The sequence below is a fragment of the Urocitellus parryii genome, chromosome 3 (assembly GCF_045843805.1).
Source record: "Urocitellus parryii isolate mUroPar1 chromosome 3, mUroPar1.hap1, whole genome shotgun sequence".
Taxonomy (NCBI): Eukaryota; Metazoa; Chordata; class Mammalia; order Rodentia; family Sciuridae; genus Urocitellus; species Urocitellus parryii.
Genome location: NC_135533.1, coordinates 77549852 through 77567068, shown reverse-complemented (window position 1 = coordinate 77567068; position 17217 = coordinate 77549852). Strand labels below are relative to the sequence as shown.

At 34.7% G+C, this 17217-nt stretch overlaps 1 protein-coding gene across 3 annotated transcripts in view; it reads right to left on the bottom strand.

Annotated features, from left to right (window-relative positions):
• Hdac9 (histone deacetylase 9) overlaps nt 1-17217 on the bottom strand; it is a 662331-nt gene that overhangs the window by 298434 nt on the left and 346680 nt on the right. For 2 of the 3 annotated variants that reach the window (XM_026407971.2, XM_026408036.2), the window contains one exon: nt 7932-10762. In XM_026407971.2, coding sequence (XP_026263756.1) covers nt 10448-10762 — 315 coding nt within the window. In that variant the 3' untranslated portion in view covers nt 7932-10447. Of the gene's footprint in view, nt 1-7931; nt 10763-16776; nt 16858-17217 lie in introns of those variants that run through there. The other variant, XM_026407939.2, reaches the window with a different exon arrangement.

The following is a 17217-nucleotide window of genomic DNA, read 5'->3' as shown; positions in this document are numbered from 1 at the left end:
ATACTCAACATTATTAGACATCTCGGAAACACAAACTAAAACCACAGCAAGATTCCACTAAAATTCACAGAATGCATAAAATTAAAACAAAAAGTCTGACAATACCAAGTGCTGATAAAGATGTAGAGTGATAGAAAATCTCATACATTGTTGATATAAATGTAAAATAATGAACCTTATTTCTAAAATGATTGGGCACTTTCTTATGAAGTTTAAAATACACTTATCATACAACTCAACAATTTCACTCATAGGTAACTGCCCCAAAGAAATAAAAAAATATTCATAGCAGCTTCACTGATAACTTTCCATGTCTAGAAATAACTGGATTTCCACCAGTAGATGAATTATAAACATCTATGATGTAGACATAGTAGAGAACAATATTTAGCAATACAGACAACCATATTACCAACACACTATGATGAATCTCAGCTGCATTTATTTTTTTGGCTGAAAAAAAATCCAGACTGAAAATACATTTTTACACTATTTAATTATATGAAATTCTAGAAAAAAATCAAAACCAATGAATAGTGACATAAAACAGATCAATAGTTGCATGGGGCTGATTGAAGAATGGTAGTGGGTGCTTGATTAACAAGGAAGAAATGAATTCTTTGGAGTGATGTAAATATTATATATCTAGATTGGGATATGTATATACATTTGTCAAAATTCATTGAACTAAACATATACAATGAATGAATTCTGTAAGTAATACTTTTGAAAAGTAGATTAAAAATGCAATGAGATTTAGGAAGTTTAAGTGACCAAAGTATAAATCTCATTTTAAAAGATTAATTCAACTTATCATGGAACACAATCCAGGATACTAGAACTTGGAGTGTTTTGAATTCCTGGGAGAGCCTCTTTTTGGACTTTTTATATCCAGAAATATACTACTGAGGTAGAATATCATACTGAGGTACAAATACCCACTATGCGTGCATAAAGGTAAAAACATATGGAGATGCGGATCTTTGTATGTGGGTCAAGAAAGTAACAAGTATATAAATCAAATTGTATATGAGTTTATCATACAATTTAAGATATTTTTTTAAAAAATCAAGCCACTTAAAATATGTACCAGAAAACTGAATAAGAAAGTTCACAAAATATAAAGAAAATAGGGGTTTAGTCACATCATTTACATGACCAACACATTTAAGACTGTAGAAAAATTGTTATCTAATTCTTTATCTGTTAAATAAAGGTAATAGAAGGCTCCTCGCTATTTAAAATCAGGAAGCAAATTACTTAGGTTCAAGAAATCATTTCAGGATGTCTCCTTCTAAGTCCTGTTAGCATCCTCCAAAGTGAAGATAGTAGAAGACAAACAAGATTCTTAGAGTATCTGTTAGAAAGCAAAGACGTGGCCATGGAATATTGTTTATTTCATGCTGATTCTGAAGAAAGGCAGGTCCAATACAAATGTGACAAACAAGAGAATACCTTGAAAGCAATGCCAATTTTCTGGGTTTTGCTTTCTGATTGATTGATACTAGGGTGGGAATTAAATTTATAAAAAACATAACTGCCAATCATATTTAACGAGTTAGTAAACTGAGGCTTGGTAGAATTAAGTAATTTGCTCCACATGGAATTGCCAGTAGGTGATGGTGTTGCAGATGAAGCTCCTGCAGTCTGACCATAGATTCAGTGTCACAATTACTAAGTGGTTACTTCTGTGGGGCAAACCATGCAAGGATCTCAAAGACAATGTTCGGGGTCTGATGCATACATTGTCAATAATAATTTTCTTTCAGTAATAATTTTCTTTATTTAAATGTGTATAAGGATGAGGTAGGTTGATTTGGTTTTTGAGAAATATTAATGTATATGAATCATTCTGTTGTCTTTACAAATCCTAATTTTTAAAAATGATCAGTAGGTTACATGGAAATAGAAATATTAATAAAGAGGATTTATTATTTGAAATGCTGTATTGTAATCTAAAAATATATGCCAGATAATATAACAGAAGCAACAGTGATTCATATGTGAATATATTTGTAATATCAAATAAGAAATTCATCAAGAAAACAATTTCCATCCCTTACCAGGGGCCAAAAGTGAAAACTGAATAGCAGCTATTTTTACTAGAGCTGGCTTAATGAAAATATTACTAATGAGGACTCGGCACAAGAACTAGTCCATCAAGTTAAAAATAATCCTATACATTCACACAGAAAACAAAAGTGAGCATGTAGAAGAACAAGAAAGAAAATGGCTGTTTGCCATTTTCATCTGAATAAGGGAAAAGAAAAACAAACAGAATTCATTCAAGGAACCTGTGGATGGTGGTAGGAATGAAGAGAAACACAATATATTTCCCTAAACTCAAAAGACAAAAGACAAGGATACAAAGATTATGGTTACAGAAGAATTAAATGGTGATTTATATCGAACTGATTCCAAACTGGACTGGAGAGTTCAGGCGGGTAAGAGAAATCAGAGATGCCACAGGGAGAAAGCAGAACAGGGTTTGGACAAAGGAAGTCCAAGGCTTCCTCAATAGGCTCAAAAGCTGACGAAAGTCCTGTGGACTGGAGCACTAAGGTGCCTAAGTAATTAGAATATATTGGATGGAGCAAGTGTAACATTGGATTACAATATAATACAAAATATTATATTCTAATATACAATATATTAGAACATAACTTCTTGATACCACTCAAAGAAAACAATTAGGATGAAATCACCAGGTAGGTCATGCCACAGACAATGGGAATATGGCACTGGCAAGTCACAGTATATTAATCAAATTTGTAGAAACATCCCAGTGTTTCCAAGGAGGCTATTACAATGATAAGACCACAAATTTATTTTAGTATTAATGAAGGTAGTTCCCCAGGGGAAGCAGAGCCAGAGGGAAAGTGAAAGGATGGTGAGTTTGAAATTAGAAACAGAAAGACTAATTACACATATGAAATAAAGGAGAGAAGATTAACAAAGATAGCTTCATATTAATCCATACCTGTGTCTAAATGTTTTCACTGAAAAAATAAAGGAGCAGAAAAAAAAAACCAGCACACTTTAGAGATGAATTTACTAACTTTAAGATGAGGGTAAGTGCAGTCAATGAATTGTCCTTCTAACTAATATTAATGATAAAACTTATATTTAATCATTATTTTAAGAGGAGAAAAAAAATTTTGAACCCAGTAAGATGTCACATATTTCTTCTAATACTTAGATTTTGTGCCTCTGTGTCAGACTAAGAGCAATGAAAAGATACTGGCAAGAACAAATATTTATTGGTTCAGGTTTTATAGCCCACTGGTTTCCAATATGATGTGATGAGATCTGAGATGATGAGATAGAGATGATCTAAAGCAGAAATAAAAATATACAATGTAAGCCAGAAATTTAATTCACATATATAATCTAAAATTTCCTAGTAGTTGCATTTTAAAAAAACAAGGTTAATTTTAATAATAGGATATTTAAAATATTGTTATTTCAATATGTAATCAACACCATGCTTAGTAAGATATTAATAAAATTTTATACTATGTCTCTGAAATCTGGTGTGCATTTTGTACTTGAGGCAGATCTCAATTCTCACCAACCACATTTTCAGTGCTCTATAGCTATAAGCAGCTACCACTTTCAACACAGTAAATCTGAGGGTCTTTCCACATTTTCTATCAACAGAGGCATAAAATTCAAAGGAAAGACACAAACAACATGAACTTTAAGTGCAATGTGAAATTTAAGTGCAAAGTAGACATAAGTGAAAATGAGTGAAGGGTAGGATTTAAAAACCATATCTATGAAGAGAAATAACCAATTTAGTTTTTTAAAAGTACAAGGAATAAAGCATCCCTTAAAGGAAAATAAACTTAATTTTTCACTCAGTTTGTATCAAACATAATCAACATCAAGACTGTGGCATTTAAATGGTTCTTTGGGAAGAAAAGGGGGAATAAAATGTATCAAATGCTAGAAAGCAACAAGAATTAGCAGCAGGAAGGGCAGAAACACAGGACCAAAGTCAAAGAGAAATAAGGAAAACAGACGATGCATGAAAAAATGGAGCCAGTCATTAAGATAGTATCTCTTTAAGAATAACTCAAATGCATGGAAGAAAATTTTATAAAAAATAGTGTATGTAACTCAAAAGGGGTCAAAGGCTTAAAAGTGAGTACCACAGAACTCTGAGAAGGAAGAACAGGGGTCAATCTTTGCAATTTTAGATTAAGCAATGGTTTCTTAATTACAATACCAAAAGCACATGCACCGAAGGAAAAAGAGACAAAAAGGATTTAGTAAAACTTAAGATGTCCACTCATCAAGGGACTCATATGTCTGATAGGGGAATAATAAGCAAAATGTATTTTAATACACTCTTACAACTTAATAAGCCAGTTTTAAAAGTAGGTAAAGACTTTGAGTAGACATTTCTCCATCATGCATCTGGCAATAAGCAAGTGAAAAGATGATCACAATCATTACTTCTTTTTGACATGGAAACCAGAGCAAAAATGGCAGCACTTCACTCCCATTAGTATGGTACCATCAAAAAAACAGGAAAATGATGTGTAAAAAAGATATGGAGAAATTGGAACCCTCACGTATTACTAGTGGGAAGTGAGAATAATTGAACTATGGGAAAAACAGTTTGGTGGCTCCTCAGAAAGTTAGTATTACTTTATGACCCAGCAAGTTTATTCCCAGATATATACTGCCAAGAAATAAAAAACATGCATAAACATAAAAATTTGTATATGAATGTTCATAACAGCATAACCCATGAGAGACAAAAACTAAAACTAATCCAGCATCTGTCAACAGATGAACTGATAAACAAAATGCAGTCTATCCATACAAGGGCATAGTATACAGCTACAAGAAGAAATGGACTGATACCTACTACCACACAGATGAACCTTCCAGAGACAAAAGACCACATAATGCATGATTTCATGAATACAATATATCTTCAATAGGCATATCCATACAGATATGAAATGGGTGAATGGTTCCAGGGGTCGGGAGCATACAGGAACAGGGAGTGACTGCTTAAGAAGCAGAGATAATGAAAATGTTCTGGAATTAGTAGCATTAGCTGCAGAACATTGCAAATGTGCTAGAAACTAATGAATTGTACATGTTAAAAGGCTTAAAATGGTGAACTTTATATTTTAAAATTTTATCCCAATTTTTAAAAGCACAACAAATAGCACAGAAACTTTGAAGAAAAATAATCAGCCAAATCTTGGTCAACTACAGCTCTAAAAATAAGCTTAGAAATTATTTAAATTAGAAGAAAGAACAAATACTACCAATGGAAGGAATAGCAGTGAATGTAGTGATGATAAACCACAGTTGAGTCAAAATAAATAAGAAAACAAGGATAATCATACAAGAAATATGAGAAGTATATTCTGAAACTATGAACCAAAGAATTGAGAATCTCAGGTAAAAGCTATTAAGAATCAGGCCACAGGTTAAGGTCGTTAGCCATCTCCAAAGTCATTTCTGAACCATTCTCCCAAATGGCTTGAAAAATGTACATTCCTGAGCTCCAGGTCAGGACTATAGGATCAGAACCTGTGGGAGTGTGGTCAGAATCTGTTTCTCTCAAAAGGACTCTTCTGCACATTCTAATTAGAAAAAAAAAAAATGCTTCAGAGGTCTACAACTCAATGGATGATTCTGTTTTTCCATCCTCAACGTTTTATACAGAACATGTAGGTCAAAATGATTATCAAGTGCATGCCTGACAGGTTAAAAATGTTTTAACAGACAGGGTCCTACTTAAAAACTGGATTCTGTGCCTTGGCTGGGGAATTAGGTGAGCAGTGGTGAAGGTCAACTTGGCTGGTTGAAGTCCTTTCTACCCAGGTATGGTCACTCTATTTTAATCCATCTCAGTACTGGAACTGGGGGTAAGGGACAAAACAAAAGAAAACCCCCCATGTTTTCATGATTAAAAATGACTGACTACATCATTGCAGGAATTACAACCCTCAGCTGTTAGGGAAAATAAAAGAATCCTAATCTTGTAATTTGTAGCAGTAATTAAAAGAAGAGAGAGAGGTAAGTGATTCAAAACAGTTTGGTAAATGCTAATGGGGAGGCGGATGGTGGATGGACTAGACTGAGAAGTAGGATCAATTGAATATACTGGTCAGAAGCATGCATATGGGACATGTCAAGAGAACTGCTGCACAAGCTTTTGAGCAGTGCTAAAGCTTGAGAGCAAGGACTCTGGTGCCACATTAAAATTGGACTGCCACTAACTGGGTGACCTTGACTTTTACTACTCAGTGCCCAGTGCTCTTAGCTCTAGGATGGAATGATAGTGTTATTTACTTAATAAGTGAGGCCTGAACAAGTTGATAGATGTGAGTAGATTGAGAAGATTAATAGATACAAAGTGTTTGCAAGAATGCCTGGTTGCACTGTAGGGCTACAATCATTGAAAGTAAAAATCTTTTGGCAAATAAAGATGATCCAAATATGAAACATTGTCTAAATAGTTCATAAGCCTCAAAGAAGTTATTACAAAAAGATATGAAACCATATGAGTAGAAACCTTTTTAAGTCCAAATATATTCTGAGCTTGGTGGAAAATCACAAACCCATTTTCCCTTTGTCTAAATTCTTTGATCACTCTCCTATATTAGATGGAAAAATTATCAATAATAAAGGGAGAGATAGTTTCAAAAGCCTTCTCTTGCATCTCAAAGCTTCTCACTACAACTGGTTACAATTAAAGCCCTCAACTATTTATCACTGTAAATCCTCAAATGTACACCCACCATTTATACCTTCTACAGTGACTTATAAACTCATGTTCCAATTATTGGAAAAAAAATCACCAAGAAATGCCAGATTTTAAAAAAAATCTGTTATAGATTTAAAAACTCTTTTATAACATCCTTTGGAAGGAAAAGTATGAAACAAATAAAAACTTCTTAAAGGCAATCTATGAAAAGTAGTACTCTACCCTTTAGCAATCACCTTCACCAGGGAGGAGGCTTACTGCAGAAGAAAAACTCTAATGATTTTTTTTATACCAAGCCTTGGCAAGGAATGTTTTTATGGAGAAAAAAATACTGATGCTTTTTATTAAAATGGTTACTTTATATAATATTTCAGAAATCAGATATACACTATAAAACCATTATTTCATGGATTCCTCTCTTATTTTAGGATCTCTTCTGAATTAATCTTTTGAATAATAGTCCAAAGCCAAATTTCAGAAAATTATAACTAGCATTAATGGTATTTCCAGAATTCTTACCGAGTTATCCAAGTTATGGTCTCATAGAATGATAATGCATTATGTAATATTCAATAATTATAGCTCCATATTTCTTAACACTCTAATGCAATACTGTTGTAACTTAGAATATGACACTACTGAAGATTAGATTAAGTGAACCAAAGAACATAAAAAATTACTTTTAACCTATTGAACCAAATACACAGTAACACATTATGAAGCATTGACTCGAGTTTTGCTGGCAACACCTTAGAAGAGGAGTAAGTAGATACCGCCTGGCCCGTGGGACAAGTATGGTACAGTTCCCTTTACCTGATTAGGCTCTTTGTTCTTCACACTAGTATTACAGCAATTGTTACCACACAAGGGGAGCTCATTTAATTACTATTTTCTCTTTGAATTTATTCCCTGTCACTATATATGTGTAGTTCAAGATCTCATTGTGATAAGCGTAATTATTATAATAGTTGGAAAATTATTCATTTTAATATTTACTGAATGCTTGTTATCATCAAGGGATTATAATAAGCTTTTTAAAAATAATTTTTAAGTTGAGCAAAATTAGGAACTGACATCTATTTATTTGAAGTTTTATATTTATAAGTTGACATTTTAATTTAAATACCAAAGATGATAGCATATCATGGGAAAATTCACACTGGAAAAAGGAGAATGCAACAAATTTTACATATGTTTACTATTTGATAATGGCTGGTGTAAATAGTTTAGAGTCGTTATTGTTGAATGATTATTTTTTAATGGTATTAGAAGTAACTTCTCAAAATATCTTTATTTTCTTGATTCAACAAAAAAAATGGCAATATATTTTGGCATATGAGACCTGGCATACAAGTTTCAAATTCAATTAAATATATAAAGTTTACACAAAGCCAAATGTATGAAAGGGGATCTTTTAAAAAAACTTTATTTGAGAAAGGAAGAGACTTATAACAGAAGGCAAGAAGGGAAACATACAAACAATATATTTACAACACAAAACAAGAGATCACCTTCAAGGGTGTAAATTATAATAAATACAGTATATTTTAAAAGAGACATTTATCAATTAGTTCTAAGATTATTTAAGTCCAGCTTTCCTTTTCACTGGTTCCAGGTAGTTTCTTGATTAAATTCAAAGACTATCAAATTCAAACAATTAACGTCCACCAACTGTACTGATGAAGCTCTCTCAAATAACATTATAAAAAATAGTTTTTTTGTTTGTGATTACATATCTTTGAAGTAATATTATACAAAAGTCTGCTCAGCCACATGTTCCTCCCCAAATAAAATGTATTTTAAAAGATGCACTATCCCTTTTTTTATGAGATTGAAAAAAGACTTTGAAGAAAATGAATATTTATGAGATGGAAAAAATATACAATTTTATCTTAGGCATGCCATATTTTTAATGCAAAACAACTGACAAAAAAGTCATTTTAATATGAAGGAATATACTAGCCAATATGTTGGTGATAGGGAGTGTTGCCTATTATAGCTATTTGTCAAATTATCAGAAGGACTTTCATTATATGGAAAAGTTTTAAACTTTCTAACTTCTAGTTATGTTAATTTAATTTGAATGGAGCCTTTTTAAAAAAGGATAATGTATCTTTAGCAGTAACATTTTTAAAGAAATATTTTTAAATGTCACAGCAAAATGTAAACAACACGTGCCAGTAACACAGTTGAACAATGTCTACATTTGGCAAAACTGCTATATCTCCTTTGAAACAGGATACTACACCTTAAAATACCTTGAATTTAGAAATATAAATATTTTAATAGAAAAAAACCTCACAAAGATTCTAGGTCAATTTGGATTATCCATATTAAAGGGATCTTAATACAATGAACCTTTAACTAGCTTAACAAAAGTAAACCTATAAAACAAGGTAAACATATCAAAAGGGAATATGAAGGAAATGTTCCAGTGAAAAGCTTCCGTAACAATTTCCCTACTTGTGGTGTTATTTTCTTAGACAATAAATCAATTCATAGAGTGCCCTTTAAAAACAGAAAGAGTAAAACACTATCCTCAGACTTTTTTTTCCTACATTCCTCAGTACATGAATCACTTGGACTTCCTGTTTCCACAAGGCATTTCCTGTTCAGCCTCACAGAATCACTTTTCTGTAGTAGAACAGCAGGAACCTGACAAAGAACTGACTTAAATAAACATGGTCTTCTTTGCCTTCAAAGTTGTTTGTATTTTATAGAATCAAAGGACATAGTCCTTCTGAAGGTGCATTATATACAAGTAAATTATTTTGTTAAACCCAACTTTCATAATTTTTCATTTGCCAAAATGATATGGCATGTGCCATGTCATTATGGAATTATATCTAAGAGCATCTAGTCATAATGATTATAAAATACACCTTTTTTAAAAAACTGGTTTTGACTTGCTATCAGGTGACAATCACTGTATTTTCTGCAGTTGTAGATACGATAAGTATCTGATTGGACCATAATGTTGCACATTACTTCTCACCAACATTTGCATCTGCTTCATTTGATCTTTTTTAAATGCACAATGTCATCAAATTACACAAGATAAAAGTAAAATGTGCAGTGCTAGGTGAGACATAATGTTATATTTAAAGTACTCCAATTTGCATTTACATATTTAAAACCGCCTGCATTTCTAATATTTTCAATTGCAATCTACACAATAGCCTAGGACTACTGGTATGGTAACCAGAATATTTCTACTTAACAAAAAAGAGAGAGGAAGGAGGGGCAGACTACCTTTAACAGTGCTTAAGACAGTAGTATGATACATTATGTACAGTGATGTGAAAATCGGATTCTATATGTTCAAAAAGACCAAAAACTAATAGGATGTTTCACTGATCAGACTGGATGAGTACATCCAGCAGTCACTGATCTCAACAGATAAACTAAAAATAACAGTAAGTTCATTTTCCTTAGAAGTAAATGGTGCAGCAGGCTTTGGGATGAATTTAAAGCCTATTAATTACTTGGATATTATGTAGCATAATTTTAGTGTAACAGGTATTTTCTTACCAGTGGAGTTTCAATTAAACCTTGAATATCTACTTAGAGATCAACATAGACAGATCTCTACATAGATATATACATTCACCTGTATTAGAATCCTCAAACACTAAAATCAGATCCTTCAGAGTTATAAACTAATAGGAAATGATATCCATTTACCAAAACCTGCAATGAATTTCATGTTCAGATAATAACTTTAATTACAAATCCTGGAGCTAAATCTTTGCCTATTACCTGTTGCATAAAAGCAGCCTGCTCCCCAGATTCCATTTCCTGGATCTGAGCATCTTCATCACTGTCCACTGGCTCTTCCTTGACCTTCACAGCCCCAACTTGTCCCAGTGTGTCATCCACACAAGCACTGCTGTCGCTCCTACTGCTGTTGTCACTAGAGGGCGCTCTGTCTTCCTGCATGGCCTGGTCCCCCTGAAGCTCTTCCTCAGCTTCCTCCAGGTGACTGCCTGGTTGCTTCAGTTGTTCAATAGATTTCGAAAGCAGCTAGAAGAGAGTGTTCAGGGGTTCAAAAGTCAATAGTTCTTGATGGTAACAGCAAATCATATTTTGACCTCTAATAACTCTACTGCAACACCCTCTGATTTTTAATCATTGCTCATAGTTTCAAAATAAATTTGTATGCAACAGCTTCCTCAGTAACACAAAATCTGGAGCAGTCCTGCCATCTGTATTGGCCTTTAAAAAAAAAAAAAAAAAAAGATTACTCCCTAATGCATTTAGAAAATGGTGGAAAAGGTGGGGGAAAAGGTAACCATGAAACTTTCACAAGGACAGGTTTGATGTAGGCCATTTAATACAAATAAGCTTGGAAATAATACTTTTCTCAAAAGAGGAAAGGAAGTAATAAAAAACTTCCCAGATATAATTTTTCAACAAATTTTAACCTTTATAGAAGCCCCAAATACAAATGCAAGTAGCCTTTCATGTCTATCTAATTTTTCAATACCTACACAGTCAAATCATAGTCAAGTGATAAAGCACCTTCACAGATATACTTATAAAACACAGAGACATTTATTTTGAAATTCTGAACTTTAAAAAGGCACAGGACTTTTAAAAAATTTGATACACTCAAATGTTTTTATAAATCCAAATGAAACTGAGTAATGGGAAAGAAACAAGGAATTAACTTTCAATCTAAAAATTATTATTTAGACATTTTGGTTATTTTATAGATTAAATTACATGTAATCTTCAAAAACATTTAGGTTAGCTGCTTGGTGATTAAGAAAGACAACTGATGATATTCCTAATTTAAACAATAACAAAATAGCATAACAAAGACTCAATAAATGGCGAAATAGTTTAAAGATGATTTCATCTTACATGGGCCTTTTGTTTTATTTCATAATAGTCCTATTGACTGGTCATCTGTAGACCTCAAACTGAGTTTTCAAGGGTGGTAAGAATTTTTTTTTGCTAAGTCAATGCCTATGCAAGCAAGATGCCAATTATTATAACTAGCAGCACACTTAGAATACCACCACTAAAAAACCATGAATACAGATTTTTCTACATAAAATTTAAGTTAACCTCCCACTCAGACATAATTAGGTTTTAAAACTAAACATGTTTTAAAGTTTGAATACATAATTACTCAAACTTTGAAGGGCAAGCTCTTTAAGCTTATAGACATCCTCTGGTCCACACAATCTCAAATATTTCTGAACACACCAACAGATCCCCTCATTTTGACTATAGGTAGATGTCTTGGGAGTTTTCATTCATTTGTTCAATAATTATCTCCGTCTTTAAGACAGCATGCTCAGCATGGAAAAAAACCACTGTGCTGCCCTTAAGGCCTGGATTTCAGTGTGTGAGAAAGTCATGAAACAGATAAATAAATTTACTATTTTTTAAGAAGGAAGATTTTATTTTTATGTAGGACAAATGCTTTAAAGAAAGGAACATGGATGATATGAGGGCCTATCCTCCTTGATATAGGAGTGGGAATGGGGAAAAGGGAGTTTTCCTGAGAAAAGGCCGGTGGGATTTGAAGACTGGAAGAAAATGCTGGAAAGATGATGCTGGAGTTTATGCTGTTTGGGTAGAGAATCTCTAGAAATAAAGTATAATTTAGAATAAACCATATAAGAGAACTAAGTATCTCGAGACCTAAGTCAGACAGGATCAAGCTAATAGAACACGAGCTAATTAAGATCCACATCAAACTGAAGAAAGCCAGTTTCAATATTAATGTCCTTGGTGCCGACAATCTATTTGCTATTTTTCCTGGGCAGTCAGCACAAGGAGAATATTCCTGTTATCTTGTTCTGAATGTCTTAAAGTAATTTGAAGCAACTATATTCTGTACTTGTGATCCAATGCTAAACATTAACCAGCAATCTCTGTCTTAAATTTGTAATAGTTTGCATACCTCTGTGAAGCTGAAGAAAAGAGAAATGTAATAGTCCTGAATTCTGACTACACAACTGTAGGGTCCCATGGATTTGCTTTTAGAAAGAGAACCTATAAGATCATAAAAAGCAAGTCAGATTTTAAAGGAAAAGTCCTAATTTGTGCTGAAAGAGGGATAAGAAAGAATACTGCTTTGAAGACGGAAAGGAAGTCAGTCAGGCCCCAGCCCTTACTTCCTACAGAGAGAAGGTTAGAGGGTCTTGTGGGAAGAAGGGATTTATCTGAAAAAAGCTGAAGGAAGCTAAAGAGCCTTTCAGAGAAAGTATTTGTAGTAAGAATGCTGACAATTCACCTGGATGGATGCTCACTGAGCTGTAGAAATGCTCCCTCTTGTTACCACAGCTTAGCTGGAAAGGTTAACGGGAGATGGCTTCTTAGAGCTGGTAGAACAACGACACACAAAAGGCAAGCAGACACCCCCAAGAGGGTGGTGGAAATGATTCCAACGACATGAAAGGCCAGAGAGCACGGGCCGCTGCGCTATGTAATGTCATGTCAGAAGACCCTCCTTACTAGAGGGTGGCTCTGAACCTCAGCCAGCTTCTAGATGTTTGTTGATACTATGGGGAGTATTCAATAATCCAGAGGAGGTTATGGTCACCTCTCATTAAGCAAAAAGACTTTTCTCTTGCTGTTTTTCTTTTTATTTATTTTTTTCCTGGTGCCAACATTGCCTCTCAGTCACTTGATCTCCTAACCTCCAAAGTTGGGGTCTTCTGTTCTAATTCAGCTCAAAATACCATGATCTTACCTTCCACGTCTTCAGCAGTGACTGCACAGAAGTCTCCTAGATCTCCATTTCAAGCACTATTTTTTGTTTTGGATCACTCTCTGAATACTATGGACTCCAACCATTCCTCACCTCCAGTGGGTCCTCCGAGGCAAATCTCACTGCCCACTGCTCCCCTCACTTGCTAACTTCCTTTCTTGCTGGACTAGATCCCGCTTAACCCTCCTTAATATGAATTTTACTGGACAAAGAAGACTCCTAACCTTGGTTCACACTAAATCTCTGCCAAATTCAAGCAGCGGAATGAGCCAGGAAATAAACAAACTAATTAAAATCATGCTGAGTGTTTCTCCTTAAATTCATAACCCTGCGCCTCTGATGGCCCTCCATGCTGCCTGCAAATCCTCCTCCCTTTCTCTAGTTAATTCACTCTTACTTTTCCAAGGATTGCTTCGTACTGCCTTCTTTCTTCTCAAATCTGGACATCCCTGCCTTTTCCTCACTCCCTGCTGATCCCTTTGTTCTTATTTCACTGAGAATATAGAAGCAGCAGAAGAGAAACTCAGCATCCTTCTATCACTGCAGTTACCAAGTGGTTCCTTCCAACTTTCCTGCTGTTACAGTGAACAAAATGTCACGCCTATCTCATCTTATGCCCTGGATCCCATCTACTCCTGCAGTGAAGCACTCTGCCCTCTGTCCTACGTGGCCCTTCCTACTGGGATATTTTCTCATTTATACATGATTTAGTAATATGGTCCATCTTAAGGAAGAAACTTCCCTTGACCCTCTCTCCGCTGCTGTATCTCTCCCTCCACCACGAAACCCCTTCAGTTATCTCTTCATTGTCATTTCTCTCTTTTTTTTTTCATTCTCTTTAGAATCTATGTCAGCTAGGTTTTTATCCACATCATTTGACCAAAATCTCTCTCATTGAGGTCATTCAGGATGGCACAGATGCAAAATCCATCAGCCATGTAAATGAGATGTTAAGAGGCGTCAGTGAAGGTGAACCAATTTAGGTAGAGGAACAAGACAAAAATCAGAGCATCTTGAAAAACAAGACTGATGTCACTTGGTGCAGCCAAAGGTCAGACAATCTGAGCATTAATGTGCTAGAATATAATTTTCCATCGACACCAAGTCAAAGAAGACTCTAATACAGATAAAATCTTGAGTGTTCAAGGTCCAGTTTAACAGAATCCTTTCTGAAATCTGACATATTAATGTATGTCTGAGGCCAGTGAAGTACCCAGAAATCACCTCTATCAGTTCATCAATCAAATCTCATCAGTGTTCACAACCTCACAAACACAGAGACATCTATGACACCGTACATAATAATTTTTAGTGCACAATATGGAAACAATGGCATTTGTTCCAGTAATTCCTCTGACTTCATCTACACTCCTGATGTACTAAGGGAAATAGAAAGGGGGGGGGGGAAAGCCAGAATGAATAACATTGGGATCACTTGGTATTAAAAAGCCAAATGGCAAAATGTTCTTTTTTTCCACAAGTAGAATTCCTTAACAGTTTATAAAATAAATTTTTTTGACATAAAAAAAGCAATTTATGAGTAGAAATCATATAGATATAAAATTCTGGGGTTGAAAACGTCTAATAACATTCTTAAGACCCTTATTTTATAAAAAAGAAATCTCATGCCCCAAAGAAGCCAACTCATCTCCGAGATTGCAAAATATGAATTTGATTGTTAAAAAAAACAGCAGAAACCTAGAACATTCTATTCTCTTCTTTGTATTCTCTTCTGAAAACTATATTATGATGACAACTGAATTAATATAAACAATTTTAATCTCTCCCCTGAGCTCTAACCTTGCATATTTAGTTGCTTACTAAATGCTTAGGTCTAAAATATCTAAAAGGTATCGACATAAACTTTAAATAGTTCAAAAATGATCTTTAGTCTCATTCCACCCAAATGTACTGATCATCCAATCTTTCTCATCTGAGTGAACAGCATCACCCAACTGCAGGAGTCAATAATCTAGATGTTATGCTTGTTTTTCTCCCATCTTTTCTATTCCTTCTATTATCAAGTCCTCAGCAATCCAGTCTTCCAAATGCAGCCTGTATCTGGACACAGTTCTCCACTTCCTCTGCCACCATTGCAGTCTTAAGTACCATTGTTTTCTTTAAGAACTTCCAAAATAATCAACTATTGGGGCTTGCGTCTTGCCCTCTTGGACTTCAATGGTTCCTTCTCTTACTGTAGCTCTAGTAATTCTTTTCAAAATATAGTTTAGGTGATATCAGTTCTCTATGTGCAGTCCTCCAATGGCTTCTCCTTAGGCTTATAATAAAATACAAATCTCATAACATGGTGCATAGACTTTCTAGGACCTGGCCCCACCTGACTTCTCATAATATCTCCTCCAGTCTCATTCTTGAACTCTAGTTACAGTACTTTTGCCTGTCCTAAGAACATGAACATGCCAACATGATTCTCCCACAGGGTCAGAGGAGAGGCTGTCCTCTCTTTGCTTCCTCATTTACATTCCTAACAAGTTCCTTCTTATCAGATTTTACCTCTATTGTTGTCTCAATGATATTTCCTTATAGCCCTTCTAACTGTCTAGCATCATGTAACTATTTTTGTTTACAGTCGTAGGTGTTCATGTCCCTCAGTAGAATTTAAACTTCATGAAGTCATGAGCTTGATGTTTCTCATTATATTCTATCCTAGTACCTAATAATCAATCACATAACACCTAGCTGGAGCTTCATAAATATATGAACACTTAACTTAATGCTGAGCAACAATGCTTTCACAATTTTCTCCTAGGTTATGAAGCAATGCCAATGTCTACATGACTAGTAACAACCACTTGCTCATCTTTTGTGGAATAAAATTTCTTTTTGTATAGAGCCACTAAAGAGAGAGAGAGAGAGAGAGAGAGAGAGAGAGAGAGAGAGAGAGAGAGAGAGAGAGAGAGAAAGATAAATGGGACATCCTAGGGACAGTGTTATAAAAATGTATAAATGCACAGAGAGAGTTAACCTGCACTTCTGATTTTACTTGAGGTATTTAACTAAAGCTGTTTTCATTTAAACACTCAAATTTGCCAGAATGGAAAAATTAGCAATTAACATCAGCAAGGAAAATCCACAAACAAAAGTCACAGAAAAATATTGCCTGCCAGGTTTGACTTATTTCAGATTTTTAAAATGAAGTTACTTGGTGCTATTTGTAAGCATTTAGACAATGTTGTGTTCTATGTGTTTTTGAACTACAAATATCACCATTACAAGGATGGTATGGCTAACCCTTTTCTAATTTGTACTGCTGCTGAGTGGCCCCAGATGCAGCGAAATGTCTGCTTACTCTCAGTGGGGTACCAGGGTCTGTCTTTGGTTGAACATCTGGAGGTGATCCTCCAGCAAAGTTGAGCTGTTGCCTTGCTGGCTAGAAAACAGAAGACGAAACATCTGTGTGACAGATAAAATGTGCAAGCCTGCGTGAATCTCTGCTGAGGCCCCATCTGTAAAACACTGTGAGCCACTCGTCTGACACCAGGTGAGTTACTATGGGGGAGACCCCAGCTGAGATGAAGACAGTGGCTGCACAGCTTCTTCTTTTCCTTTTATCTGTGCTCTTACTCATCTGTCAGTGTCTCTGTATTCTCCATACAACTGTACAGCCATTGTGCTGGACACTAAGAATACTGTAGGCAATCCACAACTATCCCGGGTTGGGAACACCCATATACTAATACACATTGACACAGATATTCTATATGCCAGATAGCATGGCAAATGACCAAAC